The sequence below is a fragment of the Chrysoperla carnea genome, chromosome 3, assembly GCF_905475395.1.
Source record: "Chrysoperla carnea chromosome 3, inChrCarn1.1, whole genome shotgun sequence".
Lineage (NCBI taxonomy): Eukaryota > Metazoa > Arthropoda > Insecta > Neuroptera > Chrysopidae > Chrysoperla > Chrysoperla carnea.
The window spans coordinates 60,814,360-60,837,229 of NC_058339.1; the positions used below are offsets into that span (position 1 = coordinate 60,814,360).

Consider the following 22,870-nt stretch of genomic DNA (forward strand, 5'->3'; position numbering starts at 1 on the left):
AAAGGTCTTAGCTAAACATGGATCTAACGTTAAAGTCAGGTGGTTAGGGTTCGACTCTTTACATGATTCATATATTGATAAAAAAAGTCTCCTTTTATAGTGGAAAGTTTTTGTGAACATACTTGTAACAAAAAAATTTTGTCATAGTGGACCGCTTTTGTGAACATATTTGTGTTTTAAAAAAGGAAATGTATTTTTTAATATGAATATATATTAGACTATGTTCATGAAATTTTATTGAAGCAATTTTTAACTAACACAAAACAATATAAAAATATTGTTGTAATACAAATGTTTTTTGATTCATGTTTATTACTCAAAATTACTTGATGGTGCGAATATAATTATCACAAACAAGGTGTATTTATAACCTGAAAATAAGGTGGTGAGGTCATTTCATAGATAAAACAAAACAATGATTAATTAAATTATAGGTGTTTTTTATTGTAAATACAAACACATTTTTAAAAAAAACTTATCATAGACAATTACATTCATGTCTTTATTTCTATATACAATCATGATCATCACTATTTCTTCCACAATCACATCTGTCAATTTCATTACAATTTGTAGCACATATCCATGGCTCGAACCATTTCGGTATATTTCCACCATCCATTTGTTGGTATAGCATTCTACAGAGAATTTTAGGATCTATTTGTTCATACCATAAAAACATTCTCTCATCATGTCTAGCACTATCACCAATCCATTGTTTTCGGCGAATATCGTATGTACCCCAATTTTTTCTCAAGTTACTTCCATGAGTAAGATCATCACAACATTCATTTAGTAATATTTCAAACTGATTGAAATCTCTTTTAAAGTAGTTGAACTTTTTCGCATAATTTACAAATAAGATTGCATCCAAACAATTTCTTACTATGAATGCAGCAATATGAAAGCAATCATCAACTTCTAAATAAGAATACCGTAATGTGTCGATTAACTTTGTAGGTATACTCCAACGACATGCCTCCATAAGTTGATAAAATTCCATCTATAAAAATATTTGGCTACAATTTTCTAAACAGATCTTATCAAACAATACTCACATTAAAATATTCTGGGTAAATCATCTCCGAATTTTGAAACAGATCAATATGATTTTGTAGCGACATTGTACCCCATAATTGTAATGAATTAAAATAAACACCATTTTTTACAAAAATATCCATAATTTATTTAGTATTATTTTTTTTTTAAATATCAAAAACATAAACTTTACAATTTTTTTATAACAATAACAATAAAATATATATATCTTGCAGTAATAAAATTCAATATAGGAATGATTTGTTAAAATTTTGATGTTCTTGAACATAGTCATCATCATCACTATCACCATCGTCTTCGAATAGGCGCAGTCTCAGTTGGTGACTTCTTCCAATTTTCTCCTCCACCCTCAAATACCCCGGTTTTGTGTTAAATAATTTAATCATGTTGTCCGTCAACACTGCAAACCTAGATGGTAGAAAAACTCCCTCGTTTTCTGTACCATCTAGGCTTATATCCAGTAAAACTTTTATTGATGGCCCATGTATCGTTAGAATCCGCTCCATTTTTAGTATTTTTAATTTTTTTTTCAGTGGCAAGTCGTCCATTTTTATGCATGGTCGCACTAAACAACTATCTAATAATTTTAATTCTGCTCTATTCATTTTGATTAATATTATGAATATTTAATGAAAACTGATGTTACCGTAATGTCGAGCGCCTTTTTTATATGATTACCACCACTCCAAAAATCCCCCCCACCAGCAGAAATTATTATCTAACATGCGTAAAATTATTTTAAGATCTAATGCGATTCAAACAAGTTTAAACATGTTCAAACAAGTTTGAACATGTATTTTTATTCAAACAAGTTTGAACTTGTAACAGGATGATGATATCATATTTTTCAAGGTCAAATCTATTTCAACATATTTTTGAGAATAGCTGACACGTGTAAAATTATTTTAAGATCAAAGTCCATTCAAACAAGTTTGAACATGTATTTTTATTATGTAAATTTCAAGTGTCATATTACATTGCTTAATCATAAAAAATATTAATATCCGGTCACGTGTTTTGACACATGTAAAATTATTTCAAACAAGTTTGAACTTGTTACAAGATGATGATATCATATTTTTCAAGGTCAAATTAACATATTCTTGAAAATTGCTGACACGTGTAAAATTATTTTAAGATCAAAGTCCATTCAAACAAGTTTGAACATGTATTTTTATTATGTAAATTTCAAGTGTCATATTACATTGCTTAATCATAAAAAATATTAATATCCGGTCACGTGTTTTGACACATGTAAAATTATTTCAAACAAGTTTGAACTTGTTACAAGATGATGATATCATATTTTTCAAGGTCAAATTAACATATTCTTGAAAATTGCTGACACGTGTAAAATTATTTTAAGATCAAAGTCCATTCAAACAAGTTTGAACATGTATTTTTATTATGTAAATTTCAAGTGTCATATTACATTGCTTAATCATAAAAAATATTAATATCCGGTCACGTGTTTTGACACATGTAAAATTATTTCAAACAAGTTTGAACTTGTTACAAGATGATGATATCATATTTTTCAAGGTCAAATTAACATATTCTTGAAAATTGCTGACACGTGTAAAATTATTTTAAGATCAAAGTCCATTCAAACAAGTTTGAACATGTATTTTTATTATGTAAATTTCAAGTGTCATATTACATTGCTTAATCATAAAAAAATATTAACATCCTGTCACGTATCTTGAATTTTATCGTGTATACTTAAAGTGTCAAATTACAATATTTTTCAAGGTTAGATGATATCTATTTCAACATATTCTTGAAAATTGCTGACTCATAATATTCTTTTCTTGGAATTCAGATTTGCAAATTATTATCTAACACGTTCAAGTGTCATATTACATTGCTAATCATAAAAAAATATTAGCATCCGGTCACGTGTTTTGACACATGTAAAATTATTTCAAACAAGTTTGAACTTGTTACAAGATGATGATATCATATTTTTCAAGGTCAAATCTATTTCAACATATTTTTGAGAATAGCTGACACGTGTAAAATTATTTTAAGATCAAAGTCCATTCAAACAAGTTTGAACATGTATTTTTATTATGTAAATTTCAAGTGTCATATTACATTGCTAATTCAATAAAAAAAAAAAATATTAACATCCGGTCACGTGTCTTGAATTTTATCATGTATATTTAAAGTGTTAAATTACAATATTTTTCAAGGTCAAATTAACATATTCTTGAAAATTGCTGACTAATGTCAACGTCCCGCCCCCCGTTCACTCTCCGCCACTATTGGTCAAAGCCAATGACGTCATCAATGCTTAGGCAGCCATTCCTTCCCCCACCAATTCAACCACACCTCCCGACGCCATCTTGATTTTTACAGCGCTACTATTGGTCAATGACGTCCCCCCTCCAACTTCGCATTCAACCGAGGTTTGCCCTTTTTTGGAAAAGTGTACCATCCAACTGGGCTGAAAGTGGGCTCGATTATCTCATCTAACGTCCAATTCCCGCCCCCTTTAACCCCCACTTCCAAAACCGCGCCCACCACTTTAAGCCCCACTTCCGCCAAGAAACACACTAACGCTCTGTCAGCCACGCCCCCACCACACCTCCCAACGCCATCTTGATTTACTATTGGTCAATGACGTCATCTATCCCCTCCAACTTCCGAGGTTTCCAACATTCACCTAGGTTTGCCCTTTTTGGAAAAGTGTACCATCCAACTGGGCCAAAACGTACATGATGTCAACGTTCCCGCCCCCCCCCCGTTCACTCCCCACCACTATTGGTCAAGCCCCGTTTATGTCATTCCTCACCCCCACCACACCTCCCAACGCCATCTTGATTTACTATTGGTCAATGACGTCATCTATCCCCTCCAACTTCGCCTTCAACTGAGGTTTCCAACATTCACCTAGGTTTGCCCTTTTTTGAAAAGTGTACCATCCGGGGTTACTTGAGGTCAAACTGCGCTGAAACCGGCTTGACTCTTCTACTGCTCTACCATTAGATTAAAGATTAGGTAAGATAAAAAAAATCATTATGGTATTACAATACAAATTTTTGAAATTATGGCTAAATTTTTACTTCAATAAAGCTGCTCTCGGCTCGCCATTTATATATGTACATAAACTTTATAATCAAACTGTTGGCAAACAAAAATTTCAATTCTTATTTAATATTGGTTGATAATACATCATAACTAGTATAATAATAAAAAGAACGTTTATAAAAATATTGGAACAATTTAATGTCTTTATAGAAAGGCAACCATCAGTAAATAAAAATGAATATGAATCCCCAATATGTAAAATTGTATTGTTATTGTTCACACAAAACAAGGGCTCTTGATGTTTCACATTCTATACAAAATTTGTTTGTAAATGTTCAACTAAATAAATATGAAGTAAATTGTAACCAATTATTACAATAAAATTTCGGTTAATACATTTAACTTGATATATTTAAGGGCTACGTAGTACCTATCGTGCTACAAAAAGTTGATTGATGATTCAGCTACAGTATTTATTGTTCATTAGGTACAAATAGTACCTGATTTTAGCGTTTTTCGGCTGATGAAGGTCATGTTATTCTAGAAACACAAATATTTATTAGAAAAGGTTCCTAGATTTTAAAAAGTTGAAGATATTACGTATAGGAAACGGAAAACTTATTCAAGTGCTTCTTTTTCCACCTATTCTTCAGGTGACCGATGAGACATTAAATAATTATCACTATTTTCTTTTTTATCACTGTCACATTTTTTTTTATTCAGGACTATTTAGGCAAAAAAAGGCATCATCGTCCTTTACCTTGATCCATCAGTGTCCTTGAGTTGGATTTATCGGTTGGTGAAGTTCTTATTTCGATATTGAAGTACCCTTTTGACATCCCTACTCAAAGATAAAAATTATTATTCTCTGATAATAAATAATTATGAATAGATAGTAACAATAGTGTACCTTACTCAGCCATTGCCTAAATTCGCTCTTACGTGTATATACCTACATACAATATTGCGAACGCAACTAATTACCTCCGAAATCGCAGGTCTTCTTAAAACTATGAGGTATCACTAGTAGAGGGCTACGTTACAGAAATAAGCCTCCTCTACACCTTGGCGAAGTGGCACGAAGCCGGGCGAGATACGAGAGTGTGGAAAAGACACTTGCGATGTCTCGCCTTGTCCAATTTCGACTAAAAAAGCGGTTTTTTGTTAGAGTCAAATGTAATACGAAGTATCCACGCGAGCATATTGTTCTAATAATGCACATAAAGCAGCACAACCACAGCAGATGATGCCATTTCGATAGCAGCCATTGTAATGAGATACTTGCAAAGTAAGACGAGTGCTTGAATATCATTTCGTCTAGCTTTTTCGTGTGAATGAGGGGAATAGGATGTTAGTTCAACAGAAATTCAAAAATATGTATACGGAATCCTTGATTAGAATTTTATTCCTGTGAATAGATGAATTTTATAAATTGTGTTACAAATTTTAATGGGGGAGGGGGTAATGTTTGTGACTCCAGGTGTCTTTCTTTTTTGGTAAATGAATAAACAATATATTTAATATATAAAGTAAAAAAAATGACTAAAGAAAAAAAAAACTATTAAAAAACTCATATTAACTTTCATGTAATTTAATCCATTAGAATTATACTTCAATCGAGGTCACATACCATTAGATTTAAGTTTGGAGTGAGTTTTCTACGTTTTTCTGATTAGAAAATGCTTACGTTATCAGTCTATAACTATTCATTCTTGGATGATATAAAGTATCCTAATTTTTCTACATGTTCAGCTGACTGACAGATCCCACAAGTTTCGGCGATGTCCTAACAAAATAACGAGCCAATTAGCCAATATAACTTTGCGAAATTTCCTTTTGATATGTCAATGCTTTTCAAGAAAAGCGATTGGGAATAATTTGGAGGAAACGGATTTTAAAATTTGGTCGCTCTAAAAAGAATTCTGTAAATAAATAGTTAAAGGCGAATTTCTTTTCTTATAACGTTAATGTATAACGTATACATTACCTATCTATTAATATTTTGTCGCAACAAGTCAGCTAAATTTCCTCATGCAACGTTAGTATACATACGGAGGTATAAAGAAATATATAAATAGGATTAAAAAAAAGATTTATCCCAGTCAATTGAAATTTTACAATAAATGATATCGTAATAAATGGATAAAATTGTATGATTTTTTTTTTGGTTTGGCTAACCACAATGTATGTTAATTATGGTTGAATTATGTTAAAATGTGCAAAATTTTTACAATAGTTATGAATGTTATGATTCGTGTGTGCGCATATAAGATCAGGAAGTGGATTGTTATCATCCATATTCCACTTTCATTCAGTATCAACTTCGATTCAGTTGGAATTTTTCGTGGTATAAAGCTTTACAACATTTAAATAAGAACATAACAGTGATGAATATGAAAGATACCCAAATTCATTAAAATATAATTTCTGAACGGAATACTTTACAGGGTTAATATTGCATATTGGCACATTTAAAAATGAAAAAGTGTTAGAAGATTTTATGGACGCTAAGAAGTACAGTGAAACCTGGTTAAGTGGGACATTAAGGGACCTGCAAATTTGTCTCCCTTGTAGAGGTATTTCATCTACCCAGTGTCTTATATATCCAGGTATAAATAAATATCTGTATCATTTACAAAGGGTTCCAGTAATAGAGAAGAATTAATATCAATAACGTAGAAGTATTGTAACGCGCTCATTACTAAAGTTAAGTTTTCCGCCATGACAGAACTTACGTTTTTTCTCCACAAATTGCTTTAAAAACTATATGTACCGTTTCTTTTTTTAAAACCCTTACAACCAACCTTCCAGCTGCTGCAAAAATTATGAATACAGAGCCTTCGCGCGAAATCTTGTGCCTTTTCTTTAATCATCGATCCATTTACCGGAACATTTTTGTTACAAACTTGCTTGACCCATGTTAACAAACACTGTTCAAGTTCAGGTTATGGTAAAGGCACACGTTTTAGTTTTCCTTGTCTTTCTTGTATACCCTCTTGTTGAAGTTTTTTAAATTAAGTAAACACTTGTTTATAGACCGTCAGCCCATAGTGTAGCGAAATTTCTATTACTCTTGTAATATATGTCTTAATGACGATTTATGAAGGTAAGTTTGATAGTAAAGAAATTTGAAGTTTTAATCGTGGCTCGAGGTTCCAATTTATTTTTTCCATTTTCGATACGTGGAAAAAATTTACAGGGAAGCTTACAGTCTCGAAAGGGTTGACAAAAGGTTTTGATTTTTACTATTGTACTTCTTTTCTCAACGTTTTCGGTCTGTAAACTTCCTGCCATTTTTTACACGTCAGTTGTGTTCCAAGATCAAAAAATTTGTTGTTCCAAGTTCTTTTTCATGACGCAAGTAAATTTTTCACCCTCCAAGTGTATTTTTTTGTCCATTTTAAATTTTTAGAAGAACAAATATTTCTGGTTCAAGCGAATATTTCTGGAGCCAAAAATTCATTTTTTTTCTTGTCGAGGTTATGAAGTGAAGATTTTCAATTTGTGTTTTCTATAATAATATCTATTTATCTTTAATATAAATATAACATTTATATTACATATTTATTATATCAATTCTTCAAAGAAAAAAAATCTTAAATGGATTTAGAAAGAAAAAATTTGTATCTTTTGTTAGTTGAAAAATAAAAAGCAACATTTATAACAAACACTCCATAATATTCCAGCTATATCAGTGAATTAGTCTCATTCATCACCAACTAAACCATAATAATAAATAATATATTATTTCATTATTTGTGCTTGATCCATCAAATACTGAGTGACATATTGTATCTATACATACATATACACCACATATTATAATGTCATTTGAAGAGGTTTTAAAAAAGATTCCAACGAACTAAATTTTTATTTTATAAATAATAATAACCCCTTCTTATTTGTATCATTCATATGTGAATATGTTACCATCGAATAAGAAATCAGGAACTTTATATATTATTTAGACATAAAAATGTTTCCAACGTATCCACGATAATTACCTATATTAATTTAATTTATCCACTGACAGATGGAAACCTAAATTACGTAAAACTTCGTGTAGCGGAAGTCTGTGTGTATTAATTTTCATAGCCTTAAATATTTCTTGGAATTAAGGGTACTCGCATATGTAACAAGGTTGTGATGAGAATAAAAAATTGGAGGTCCAACTTTTAAATATTGATCTCGAATCTTGTGAAATTTTGTAACAATCTCTACTATTCCTAAATCACATTATCCGGTTCTACAGATTTCTGTATTATGTGGAACATATTTGTATAACGATTGGCATAGCTTATACATCGAATATACTTTTCGGCAAGTGACCTAATTCTCTTCGATATTCTATCCCTTCTTAATAAACTTTTCAGCAAAGAAAATGTGATGTTCAGAGTTGAAATAGAGTTGATATATCAAGGCTATTTCTTACTATTTCCATTTCAAGAGATGTTAAGTTTGAGCTGGGAGGTATCGTAGATTTGTAGTTCTTAAGGAGGCCAATGTTAATTAAAAAATATTAGATTACAAGCAAAAATAATTTTTTTACAATAGTTTAAGTCTTTATCTATCGTCTAGTGAAAGGTGAATCAGACTTTACCGTGTAAACATTTGACGGCAATCTTACGAGACAGTAAGACCCTTCCAACTTTTCTTGAATTATACTACCATTTATCAATTAGATGGAGAGAAAAACAACTGAAAATTAGTATTCCAAAATATTCAGGTTTGTGGTTTTGCACTTAAATATATAATTTACTGTGAAATTTATTGAAAAATAAATAATAAAATGAAAAGAAAGTACTAGCAGGAAAATTTGATCTTAAGGCAGCAAGTAAACACTTTGATTTAAGATAATATTTTCTTGCTATACTTTAATTTTTAAGAAATTAAATATTTATTTTAATGAATTAAAAGCACAGTTTACTTCCAACCAGTGAAAGGACTACCTTAAGTAGATGAATCTATTTCAATGTTATTTTTGTTTGAATGCTAGTTTAAATTTTTACAATAATATTAACTAGTATTGTTGTTAACTTTCATTTCGAAATTGTTTCAGGTATGAAGGTTATGAGTTTCTTTTCTACCTAATAATAATATAGAAGCGCTAGAAACAGCACAAGATATGAATTTGTATATTGGTAATTATTTTGAAGTGTGGAGCATAACAAAATATTGTGGTGGAAGCGCAGAGAAGCTTCCACCACAATATTTTGTTATTCTCTGTGGAAAAGTTTCTGGTGTTTTATAAATTTCATTTGCTTTCAAGTCTAATTACATAAAATGTACCAGTTTTTATAAAATTTTTCTTTATGATGTCAAAATGGTCACCGTCGTTACATAAAACACATAATATCCATTTATTTTTTGGTGGTTTTAAATGTAATCGATTATGGTTGATGAAATTTGTCTAGTTATATTTTCAAATTACTGAATTTACAACTAAGAGATTCAGATTGTATTCATAATAAGATTTAAATACATCAACAACAAATACAATATATATAAGCTACTTTGTTACCTTCTTACCACAAATATGACATATGTCACAAATTTTATCTGAATAGGTCTAATATTATAAATATGAAGCATAGCGAAGACTGAAAACATTGACAATATAATTTTTTTTTGTTAATTCTTACATTTTATTCGTAGATAAAGGAAAGATATTTAAAAGATTCTGTTGCTTTATGTTGTTTATATTTATTTTTTTTCATTTATTAACAAAATGTTGATGATCTAACGATATAAGAGAATAAAATAAATAAAAATATTTCCTCAAAATTTGGTCTGCCTGTCCTTAGTTGAATGATCTGTTTTTATGATTAAGTTGGTATTCGTTGTCAAATCAGCAATTAATAATTATAATGGGTCTTTACCTCCGTTTTTCAGATATACTCGCTTGTAACAGAGCCACACATATATTTATTTTTCACCTGAATTAACTGTCGACATACAAAGAAAATTCCTACTAACAATTTGTGCTTGTTGTCTGAATTTAAAGAAGAACCTAATTGGCCGTTTTCAACATAATTGGGTTTCTAGGATCGCCAGATCCTCTATATAGATTTACAGATTAATTTCATTTATATTTTATAAATTACCACATACGAAAAATGTAGATATCCCGTCGAAAACAATCGTAATTGTAACCTGAAAGACACACATTCGTAAATTATTTTGAACTAAATCACGTAAAACATTTCATTTCATTATTAAGTACCTAGAGAAAATTTTATATCACCGAAAAAACAAGAAACTCTGCATTAAAAACTGAGCCCACCTGCAGGCTGGCGAGATTCAATGAGTGCCACACAAAAGTGAATGAATGAGAAAGGAGTATTCTATGTTAGAGATATACTATTCAATTTGTAGCAAATTTCTTCCCAAGGAAATGGAGCTATTGCTTTTGTACTGATAATGGAAAAATTTTTATTAAATTTTCACCGATCTTACCTAATAGAAGCCAAAAATAACCAGCGATAAAATTTATATGTTTATACATATTTATTTATATGTTTATCTAGCGGTCGCAATTTAGGTACGATTTGAATAAAATTTGGTAGCCAGAAGGGTTCTGGCATTTGAAAGATCAAGTTCGCTAATGAAAAAAATTTATAGATAAACAAAAGGTGGTGGGGGGGGGGTTTGCATGGGACAAAGCACAAAATTTAGAATTTTTTCAAAATAATTTTTATTTTTTATTTTTGATCAGTTTGAATCAAAAAAGTACTCTTGTTAAAAATGTGTTATTTTTTCAATCTCCTAAGAGGGAATTCACTTAGATAACGCAGCTCCTGCGCTACGAATTTTTGGTTGCTTTCTTCTGCAAACTTTTATGATACATAATAGTTATGAAAAATCACTGATTCGAAAAAGTTTTATAAAAATTATGCATACACGAATATATTTTAGTGTATAAGAATTCAGGATAATATCATCCGATCAGCCACTGTAATATTCAAATGTTCTCTCCACAGACCTTGAATTAACGACATGTCTACGAGTGGAAAGATAGCTAAACCGATCATATCGTTAAACCTTACTTAACCTTGGCTTAATTTTGAAACGAGTAAAAATAGCTTTGTTGTGTATTGAACAATGCATTGAATATCCGTAATGCAAAATATTGATGCACCTATTTATGTCATGTCTTGTTATAAATACCTACAATTTAATTATAGAAGAGAAAATGATTATTATGTCAAATTAATATGACTTGATGAATTCTTGATAAATTTATTTGTGTATAGATAGAAATGCCGAAATTTATAAAATAACTAACCGAACCATTAATTTAAAAATCATTATTTATATATGGAATATGGGAATATGTTGTTATATTTGATACAAATACAGATCGTTCGTTAAATTATTATGTTGTCAAAAGTTTTTAAGTCACTAATTATAAAACAAATATTATTAATTTCATGAAAAGAATTCAATAATACAATAGTCATTATATGGATAGATATATTAAATTGGTATTGTATCTACCATGTAATTATAGGTTACAATTTTTATGTTTGAAAAGTATCTATAATATTGATTTGGATTAAAATAATTATTAAGCCATGTACACAGTGTCGATTTTATAAATTGTACGTACACATAAATACTTAAAATGTACATAAGTCGTATCAATCGTTTGTTTAATGTATTTAAAAACAAGTGAGTTAATTGTTCAAATACCATGCATAGACAGTGATGATTACTCTATCACATTACACATACATACATGTCACAAATGCATAACTGATATTCCCAAATAATACATACTATACATACTTAAGCCTAATTTGCACCTTCACGGGTAAACAGTGATGTTTACGAAAAAATGTTTCAAACAATTATTTTTTTATAAGAAACATTTTTTACATTTAAACTTTTGTTCTATCTCTAACGGTTTACAAGATGGCTCCTACGGACTGAAGACCCAATTCACCTAGTTGCTAATTTACGAACTCGACCTCACTTTTTACGTCCTGAGTACCCTATTTCAGCTTGATATCTTTTTTCGTTTTTGAGTTATCGTGTCCACAGACGGACGGACGGACAACCGGAAATGGATTAATTAGGTGATTTTATGAACACCTATAACAAAATTTTGTTAATAGCATCAATATTTTTAAGCGTTACAAGCATGGGACTAAACTTAGTATACCTTGCATATTACATATATGCATGGTATAAAAATAAAGTTCGATATGCTTCATTAATAAGATGATCTATTCTAGGTAAAGATATATTCTATTTATTTATTGTGCTCTAAAGAATAAATTATTTTGAACTTTGAATTCTTTTGATAGATTGAACATAATTTCAATTTATGGTTTCTTGACATTGCTATCTTTGAGATAGCAACTACGTGGAGGCAATGTTTAATTATTTGAATGTATGCAACCGAGAGAATGATTATCCATGCGCATTCTTTTCCGAGTAAAATAGAAAAAACACATTTGAGTATGGGATAATTCACTAAGAAAGATTCTATCTATCACTTTGTAGACATAGAATATTATACAGATGTACGGCTTCGACATAAGTATAATTGTTAATTATTGTAACACATTGAAACTAAAAGTAGAAAATTTATAAGAAACACATAACACGATAAAGTACATTTATATAAACAGTATCCGAATACTCAAAACAGAAATATCAAAAGTATTTTTAAAAAGACAAAACATGCAAAAATAATAATATTTTTAAATAATGAAAGGAATCAGCTGCCCAAACTCAAAAACATGCTTTAAACACAATAATACAAAATTTCTACAAAATAAATAAATATATCAACGCATTCTATAATCGATCTATAATATTCTTATTCAATGAAAACGATATGCTGGATGATCTAATGAAAAGTTCATTTTTTTACTATCGCGGCGCTGAAGACATTTTAGGCTATCGGGCTAAAAATATACTCGAATATCAAAGTAACAAATTTTCCTTATATCTCATTCATTTATTTCATTTATTTACAAGTTGATTATTGTTTTTTTTGTGTTGAAATGACATTCTATCTCAATAACTGCTTTAGTTTTAAACATAACGTAAAATATTGAAGTGATAAAGTTTAAAAAGATTGTAATCATGTACCTTGGATCAAATAGCCTATTGTACCACTGATATATGAAAATAAAAGTCTCATGAATCCTATGTCAATAAAAATGCCAGTTTTCCTCAAGAAGGAAAACAGGAAAAGGTATAAATTACGTTTTCCCATATAACTGTTCATTTTATACGCAACCTTCTTCTAGAATCATGTGTTCCAATCATTTTATGTGACTTTTAAGTGATTTAAGAAAGTGAATGATATGTTATAATAGAATTTAAAATTGTTGTTATTCATTGCTGGGACAGTTGAGATTTAGTTGTAAAATGGACACTCTATACATAACGATGACTTTTAATTTTTTAACAACTTTATGTGTAGTTTTATACACTTTTAAGTTTTGAATTATAAAAATGTATCATATAATAAAATAACATTGAACACGTACGAATAGCAAATTAATATTCATTGTGTCCATGGCAATCCGTAACATTTTTTATATCTATGAAGACATTAAAATGCAGTATGTAATTTGGGGTTCAAGGTACCTAATACTCGAAATCATGCAAATTTTAAGACATTAAAGATTGCAACAAAATATGTTTTTTATGGAGTAGGAATGATTTAGATCAAAATGCTTTGAGTTGAATGTTATACCAATGCTTTTTTAATTTATGCTTTAAAAAACAATTAAATTATCAAATCATTACTGATATGCTTTTTGGCATTTTCAGTGCTATCAAGCAAAATTGCAGTTTCTGGCGTTATTTATATTTTGGTAAAATTTACAATCATTAATAGGCTTAAAACACGTTATAAACTTAGTTATAATCGTGAGCTGAAACATTGCTAATGAGTGTCACTCTTAAAATGCTTGAAAGTTATGATTGAAAATGAAGTGATATATTAATTAAAACGATATTCCAGTTTTTATAGCAAAAATTATCTCGATCATTTATTAATGAATTTTGATCAATTTTTAACCTCTACTGTACGCTACTCTAACCTCTTATAATTTTGGTTCATAATCTAATATTTTGTTTACGGATAATATATCTGATCTTTAAGAATTGTGGAACTAAAAGCTTTTATTATTTCCAAAAATTAATCAAACATATATCGACTGATTTCGTTCTACGGTAATATAACAAATTTTTGTCATTTGAAAGACGACTCAAAGAACCGAGTGCCGAAATCATCGCTAGTTCAAAAAAGAACCAAAATAAGCCTCACCTTATAGAAGAGAAGATATATTAAAATAAAGGAAATTAAAATAAGTAGGTTCAAAGCTTATTCTTTGTAAAAACTTTTAAAATGAATTCAAAACTTATTCTTTGTTATAATCTAGAAATAATAGTATATTAAGTATATTAAGTCCCAAGTTTGTAACGCTTAGAAATATTGATGCTACTAACAAAATTTTGGTATAAGTATTCATAAAATCACCTAATTAAGTAATTTTTTGTTCGGCTGACAGAAAAACGAGATAAAATTTTTATAGCATACTCAGGACATAAAAAGTGAGTTTGAGTCGGTAAATGAGCAACGTAGGTTAATAATTGTCTTACTAATTATAGGGTTACTTGTCTTGCTGGGTGTTGCGGATCCAAGACTCAATTAACGGATCGAAATAGAACGGAATTATCGGATTTAATCCGATCTTGTAAATCATAAGAGATAGAACAAAAATTTGAATAAAATTTTTTTTTTTTATAAAAAGAAACAATTTTTGTTTGCAACGTTTTTTCGTAAATGTCTTTGTTTGAGCAGACTTTAAGTTTCCATTTTGTCGAAAACTAGAAAAGATAGAGAGTTACAAATTTTTAAGTAACTTCAAATAGTGAATACCTTGAATTTCATATTAAATCCATGCGATAATATTAAGGAGTCAAAGAGGTTTATTTTGGGGAAAACATTTTTTCGTTTAGAAATTCGTTTCAAAGCATGTAAATTACAATAAACGAAAACAAAATCCTAGATATTATTTATAAGAATAATATTTTTCGTTTTCATTAAAGTAGAATGTTAATTATTTTTCGTTACGTACTACTTGATTGATAAAAATTCATTCATAAGATTGGCTTTCTTTGAATCGTTTTGGATGGGACAGAAAATATAAAATAAAATTGAAATATTATTGTAGAATTCTCACGACTTTCATATATATGAAATAAATATACTTTAATTTGAATATTGTATTGTAAAATCGTTACGATTGTAAATAATATATTACATGATATGTACACTAAATTAAATGAATTATATATATTTATAAAAGCCAGCCTGTGCACTGTTCAATATTATACTAAATTTAACATCTGTTTATCTTTAAAATCATATAAGTGGTACAGTATGATCTATTCAACTTGTAAATACATCACATCATAAAAAGTGTGCAATTGAGTTTCTGTCTAAAAGAAGTTCGACTAATAACTATAGATTGCATGTACTCCCGGATTATATTCATACATCAAATTTGATATCTCAAGTAAGTACTAAACGATGATTTGACCTATGTGCACAATCCTATTAGAAAACTTCGATAAAAGTCTCTTAAAATAAACACGAAGTTGAAAAATGATTCATTTATCGCTCTTATTTATTTGCGCTCCCACCATATTTGTTAAGTTGGCTTGTTTATGAGAGAAAATATTAATAATTAAATTTCACAAAACTTTGTAGGAAGTAAATCCCTTTGAAATTAAATGGGACATGAATTTCAATTTTAATAGTTTTTGAGTAAATTGCTTGTATGGAGAACCTCAATAACTTTGTATTCCTTGATAATTTTAAATTTTTTAAACTGCCTCATTTTCGTTTGGTGATTATGTTGTTTGATTTTTCATTAAAAATTTCTTGTTCCTCTACCTTTATTAATTTTTAGACCTTGTTAACATAAAGATTGAAAAATCAGATTTTTGTATTTCACTCATATGATAAGTTATTGAAATTCTATTGTATGAAATGGTAAATGATTATAGACTTACTTTATTAATAAATTTTTATGTATGAAGACACAAGTCTATGGTTTGTATATATAGCTTACATTGAAAATTCAATACTATTTTCTAGCAAATTTAAATAGGTTATACGTTAATTTACATTTAAAAAATATTATCTATGTAATTTCGTCTTTTATTTTCACAATTTCTAATGCAACATGTTTTTAATTGTTATTCTTCAATAATTTTTATTTGAAATTCACTATATGAATTACGTGTAAACAATTTTAAATAGTTTATAAATAAAACGTGTGATTTATTGCAAATTCCATATGAGCGCAGTACTGCGATCGATTCAGTTGTCTTCTCCCCCAAACTTTGCAGAGAACAAATAGGATTTCAAAGTAAGTAAATGGTTAAAATGATGAAAAGTTTTTCATATTTTTCATCATTTGGTCACTTACAGGCCTTATGATATCATTTTTCTCTGTATTCTAGTAAATAAGTACAAGAAACTGCATCGATAAAATCAATTCCGCCATATTTTAGTATAAAATTAGAAGCGAAATTTTCGAGATGAAGATCGATCTACAAGTTTTTCTCCAACACTAATAGATTTCATCAATTTTTCAGTATTCTAAATAAGATAAGTGAGAAAATCGTCGAGTATAATGTTATTAATAAGAAGCATAGATCATTTTATACCATATGATATATCTATAAAGCTAATAATGATTGCCTTGTAGTTTCAACAAAATCCAAAGAGACCATTAATATATTTGTTATACGTAGATATAGTAAGTATATTAGCATAGGTAATCCACAAACATATTATAATATAGTAACACAAAGTGACAACATAACATGTATACATGGAACAAAACAATTTTGCCTTCTCTGTTGCGCTTTTGTTATATTTACCTTCTATAATATATTTTGTTACAAATAGACCGTGAGCCAATATGAAGCAAAATTTCTATGGTTTAATGCCTTTTTCAGGATTAGTAAAAGTCAGTATTGAAATAAGGAAATTTGAAGTTTTATATGTGATTTGAGTGTCAAAATGGAAATCGAGTTTTTCAACAATTCAGGTCAATTGTTTTTTTGTCTTCTATATACGTTATGGTTATTGACAATAATATACGCAAAAAATGGCAGATTGGAAATGTAAAAGGAATGAAATGAAATTGTTTAAAGACAAAACGATTTTTCAACCCGTTTAACATTTGTAAATTTCCTCATTTGTGAATTTTTTACGTATTTTTTTTTCAATAACTTTTTTAACGTATACGGTAGAACAAAGCAATATCAGGGGATAATCTTGATGTCGAATTGGTCATATTACCTATAAAACTAGACTTGATACCATGAATAAATTTGAAAATGAAATTAAAATTGACTAAAAACGAAGAATTTAAAAGCAATTAAAGATTGCATTCAAAGGTTGCCCATCTTCTTTTAGCAAAACAAACTTTTATATGTAATGTCTACGGCGCTACTCACGTATGACGTCACTAGTGGGTATCTTCCTCTTTGTTTAATTAGGTTAATTAAAAGGTTCATATCTTGCATACTAGTAAAGATTTTTAAAAACCAACTTCACATTTTTGCACTTCTAGTTAGAATTTTTCAAATGAAATGCTAAACAAAATTTAGTCCGACCCCTTATTGTCGAAAAAGATGAAAATTTGGAAACCTTGTTTTCTATAAATTATCAAATTTTCGTTTCATTAAAGGTTTACGGTTTATGAATATAAAGTGTAAAACTAACATTATTTTTATATAAAATTAAATTCTGCAAAATTTTTATGCATTTCATAGGCAGTAATTTTCTTTTGACGTATATGGTACATAAAACCTCGTTTTTCATAAATTAGATACTCGAGTCATGAATTATAGCATATCACATTTTCGCTTCATTATGGGCTTACGGTTTAAAAATAAAAAGTGTACAACTTACATTATTTTTATATACAAATAAAATTCTTTTTTAAATATATTTTAATAAAATAAGTTTGTTACAACTTTTGTTTGTTTCTTATCAATATTATTATTATTGTTGTTGTTTGTGAGTGTAATTTGATATTTTGCTTAGAGAATATAATAAACAAAAAAAATTTATTTGTAGTTTATTATAAAAATTTATAATAGGAGAAAGATTATTTATCAGTCCGAACCAGTAGTAGTAGTTTTTGATATAGGTAATAAATGTTCTGATTCTAGTTTAGATACACTTTTATAGTAAATACCCTTAAAAAGTATGTATTTTACGGGTATTGTAAAATATTTAGTTTTAAACTAACGTTTAATAAATATATGTTACTTTTTTTTTTTTAAATTGTCAAACAAAAAAGTTTTTAGTCTTCTATGGGAATTTACTATTGTTTAAATAGATATTTTTAGGATTTATATAATCTTGAAGAAGAAAAAATTGATTTAGAAAGATGGGCCTTAAAGACTGTTACCCTGGCCCTAAACTAAAAAAAACTGGCACTTTTTGTTTCGCTAAGAATACCTACACGCTACTTTTATGGAAACTTTTATTTTCTTTAAACTCTTTATTTTTTCGATCCAGTTTGGAATTCTAGATTTGTTAAAATATGACCGATTATGTAAGCATTGTGGTGAATAAATATTTTCCTAAATTAAAATTTATTGAAACATCTCCGAAAATATGTAAAATATGAAAAAAATAATAGGTGATTAGTTTAAAGAACGTAAAATTGTCATGGAAAAGTATCCTTACAAAATGAGTCGCGTTTTTGACAGGAGGGTGATTCCATGACACAGTGTACTATGAATGGAAAAAAATATTACTGTTTTTGATAGTAAAAATACTGTAGTATATGGTGCCAATACTGTAGTACTTTTAGCTTTCAGTATCTTAAGTACCTAAATATTATTTTTTCTTCAGAAATGTTTTAATTTAATTTCATTATTTATGATTATAATAATGCTAAAATTCAAAATAATCTTAAATTTTATTGGTGAATTTTTGATTCTTATTAATTGTACTCAAAAATTTTAGTACATTTTTGTATCTTTAAAATGGTTTTGAAGTTTCAATCTTGAGTCCTGTAATTATACTTTTCAAGGTTTTTTTAAAAATACAACGCAAAACACAATTATTTTGTAATCCAAAGTGGCAGTAGTGTCAGTCACGATTTATTTTTCTAATAAATTTGATTCTACCACAAAAAAGATTCTTTATTTTACCATTTTCCAATAATTTGTTTTATATAATTTGGCCAAAGATAATTAAAAATCATAAATCCTGCATTAAAAAAACTCCGAACACCACATTTCAATACAATGCTAAAATGACATATTTTCAAAAGCTAACAATTTTCGAACAAAAATTAAAAAAAAAATATTTTTTTATTTTGAGGATCAACCAATTTTAAGTGTTACTCTATCTATTATCGTTTAGAATCTAAATAGGCTATTAAAGGAACCCGAAGAACTAGATACAGTCTGATGTCAGAACAGAATCAAAACTCTGCACATTTGGTTTAAATAAATTTTTGATAGATTTACTACAAAACGAGCTATAAGCCATAGTAGATTAAAATGATCCATCCTTAAAAGTGTATGAAAATTTAAAAAAATTGTGAAAGATCGTATTTGAAGATTCTAAATAATTGATGCATATATATTTATAATACATATAATCTATAAATATTAGCAATGTTTTTTGTTTTCCCTGCCCATTTAGAGATCTATATAGTATTTGTCATTTATAGAAAAAACATTTATGAAATTCTCTAATTTCAAGCTCAATAATATGCACATATGTTAAAAAAACCATCAAGAAAAAATACTCCAGGGTAAGTGTGTGAATAACGCTGCTGGCAATGCTTATAGAAAAACAAAATACATATTTAACAATAGTAACAACCTATATAACAAATTGTAACAATACGATAACAAAAAATATACAATACAATAACGATGAGCCACGATTGTTATCTGATTTCAATTTTTATTTATACTTTAAATGAACAATGGTATAAAAAACATGTACAGATATTCTAATATTTATCTAACAATTAGGTAAATGGACGAATAATAGAAGATTTGTTGTTTAATAATAAGTATATTGAATTTCTTTTAACGAATTTCTACTTTAAGAAAAATGCGCTATTGGTTTTGTACTGACGATGGAATTTTTGCAAAAATTTCTTTGAATGTTCATTAAGAGCACCCCATGTATATCGAAAATGTGAATACTAAATACGGCAGCCCGAATATATATAAATTTTGAGGTTTGATGATTCTCTTGTTTTTGCCATAAATTTTCAGTTTTTTATAAAGTAGGGCATATATTTCTTTCCTGGCTTGGGATATTGAATGTTGATGCAAAACGACAGATAGGATGGCTGGTATTGAAATCTTGATGCGGTAACTCGAACGGATTTTTCCCGTGAACCTCGTGAACTCTTATTTTTCATATCAAAATTTTTCATTAAGTTAAAAAAAGGAATGATTATATTCAATATATACTGAGTGACTTTTTTTGTTAATGACTTAATATCACCGATTTTTCTCTCCGTTATTTTAAAAATTTTATTTAGGGTTTGTTATATTAATTTATTTTTAGAATTTCTCAACAAACGATACTATTCCAAAGAGGGAATTCGGTTAGTTTACGTAGCGTCTGCGTGACGATTAAAAAAAAATTTAAAGTGAATATATTGAATGTCTTTTTATATATTTAGTGATTGTCTCATTATAATCTTATAAAAAAATAATTCTTTAATTATATGGTACAAATATAATAAATGTTATTGTTTGGTTATTCAATTTGTTCAATTATGTAAGAAAAATCTCTTCTTTATAATTTGTGAAAGAAAATCTTTCTGTTATGTAATTTGAGTAATGTAGGCGCCAGGTTCATGTTTTTATAATTTTTTAATTAAATGTAACATTAAGCTTTATTATCTAATTTCGTATTGTATAAGAAAAATTGCAAATATTTTAATCTTTTAAAGGATCAATCTATTTAAAAATGTTGTAAAAAATATGAAATATTCGTTTGACATCTCAAAAGATGTACTAAATTTGATTTGCATTTTAATTTACAGAAATTTTATCTTCTTTAAATTTAGAAATTTAAAACAGATTATTTCAGCAACCTTTCATTACTTGCATACAAGGTAAAATTTTGAGGACATAAAAAGTTTTTTAACATGAGCTCAACATAAAAATTTTGGCCTTTTCTGCCTAGAAAAACTTTTCCAATATCCCTAAAATTATTTTAAATAAAAAAATACTTGTATTATCAATGAAAAAAGAAATGAAATTTTCTTTAAAAGTGATCCTCATGCGATCAAAGATAATTTAAATTTTTATTTTTTAGCCTTAAAAACAGTTTTCATTGTATAAAAATCAAAGTTTATAGTACTGTTAATCAAGTTTAATAATATTTAATCGATAGAAATTATTTTTTTAGTTAATTGCTTTTACAGAATCAAATATAGTATATAACTTGGTGTGAGAGATACTTTTATAGCATTCAGGCAAAAGAAAACCGCTTCTCTTTTAGCGCTTATTAAATTCGTTGCTCCAAAGATTCAAAAGATCCAAAAATCCAAATATTTAGGACCACTTTTGATAAGTTTGAGATAAATTAAAAAAATCATTCTTATATTGATGCTAGACTAAAGCTAAACCGAAGGTATGCTTTAGAGACAAAAACTTTGCTATATATGTATATCCAAAAAAGAAGGCTGAAGTTAAATTGAAGACCAAAACCAGATCGTAAGCCCTCTTAATATGAATTTATTGCGAATTCGACATTCGTATTAACATTATTCTTATGGGCAAAATCTGTTATTAATCAATAAGATTTATTTAAAAAATGCTTTAAAATTTAAAAGCATTTGTAAGAATATTTATTCAATCAGTATCAAACCCCATATTACTTACACTAATTTTTATTTTTAACCCCTTTTTAAATACATTTAATGTATATATTATCAGAGGCGGTTAAATTGGATACCAAAACGAATCAGTATTTTCTTATAATGTTAAGAAATCCCTTAAACATCTGGTCCTACAAGGGAAACTGGGAGTGAAAACTTTTTTTGAATTTTGACGGCACAAATATATATGTTTAAGTATAACGTAATGTTATTTTGAAGATAGATTCGTATAGTTTTTATTATTTGGGGGGTTGATAAAGTTAAATTTCATCATGAGGTTTTTACCGTAGCTTGGATGACGAATTTGCTTTTCGTTTTCGTACTTCGACGATTTTTTCGGCTAGAACTTCATAAAATAAATTCACTGACAATTGAAAAATAAGAGCAATTTTCTATCTTTCGATCCTCTCTACTGTTGAAAACTTTGTGGCATCTGGTTCTACGCATTATGTTATAAATAAATTTTTTTTCAAGTATAAAAATCGAAAAGCTCAATTTCAATAGATTCGTTATTCAAGCCACAGTGAAAACCTCAATTTTCTTTGTCATTATCATTTTCCACCCTTTAAATCGCAGACAAAAGGTATCATAGAAATTTCGCTTCACTATGGAATGAATTTTTTAATAATTATAATATTACTACGATGGTGGAGGGGCTGGGAAGTTTACCAGTGAAGATTTAATAATTTAAGTAATAAGGTTCGAACATAGAATCAGTTTCGATGATGAAGGTATTGGAAAACTTCAATAAAAAGCCAATGTTATGAAAGGTCTATTTTTTTGGAGCTAACTGAAAATCACGAAAAAATACTTATACAGTAGAAAAAACAAAATTATAACCAATTATCTACATA

At 28.2% G+C, this 22,870-nt stretch overlaps 1 protein-coding gene across 1 annotated transcript; it reads right to left on the reverse strand.

The window, feature by feature from the left end:
- Positions 1 to 508: 508 nt before the first annotated feature.
- LOC123296153 lies at positions 509 to 1,124 on the reverse strand. The gene is made up of 2 exons (XM_044877615.1): positions 1,059 to 1,124; positions 509 to 1,003 (listed from the first exon to the last, which is right to left on the reverse strand). The coding sequence occupies exons 1-2, from the start codon at positions 1,122 to 1,124 to the stop codon at positions 509 to 511; spliced, it is 561 nt and encodes a 186-aa protein (XP_044733550.1).
- Positions 1,125 to 22,870: the final 21,746 nt, after the last annotated feature.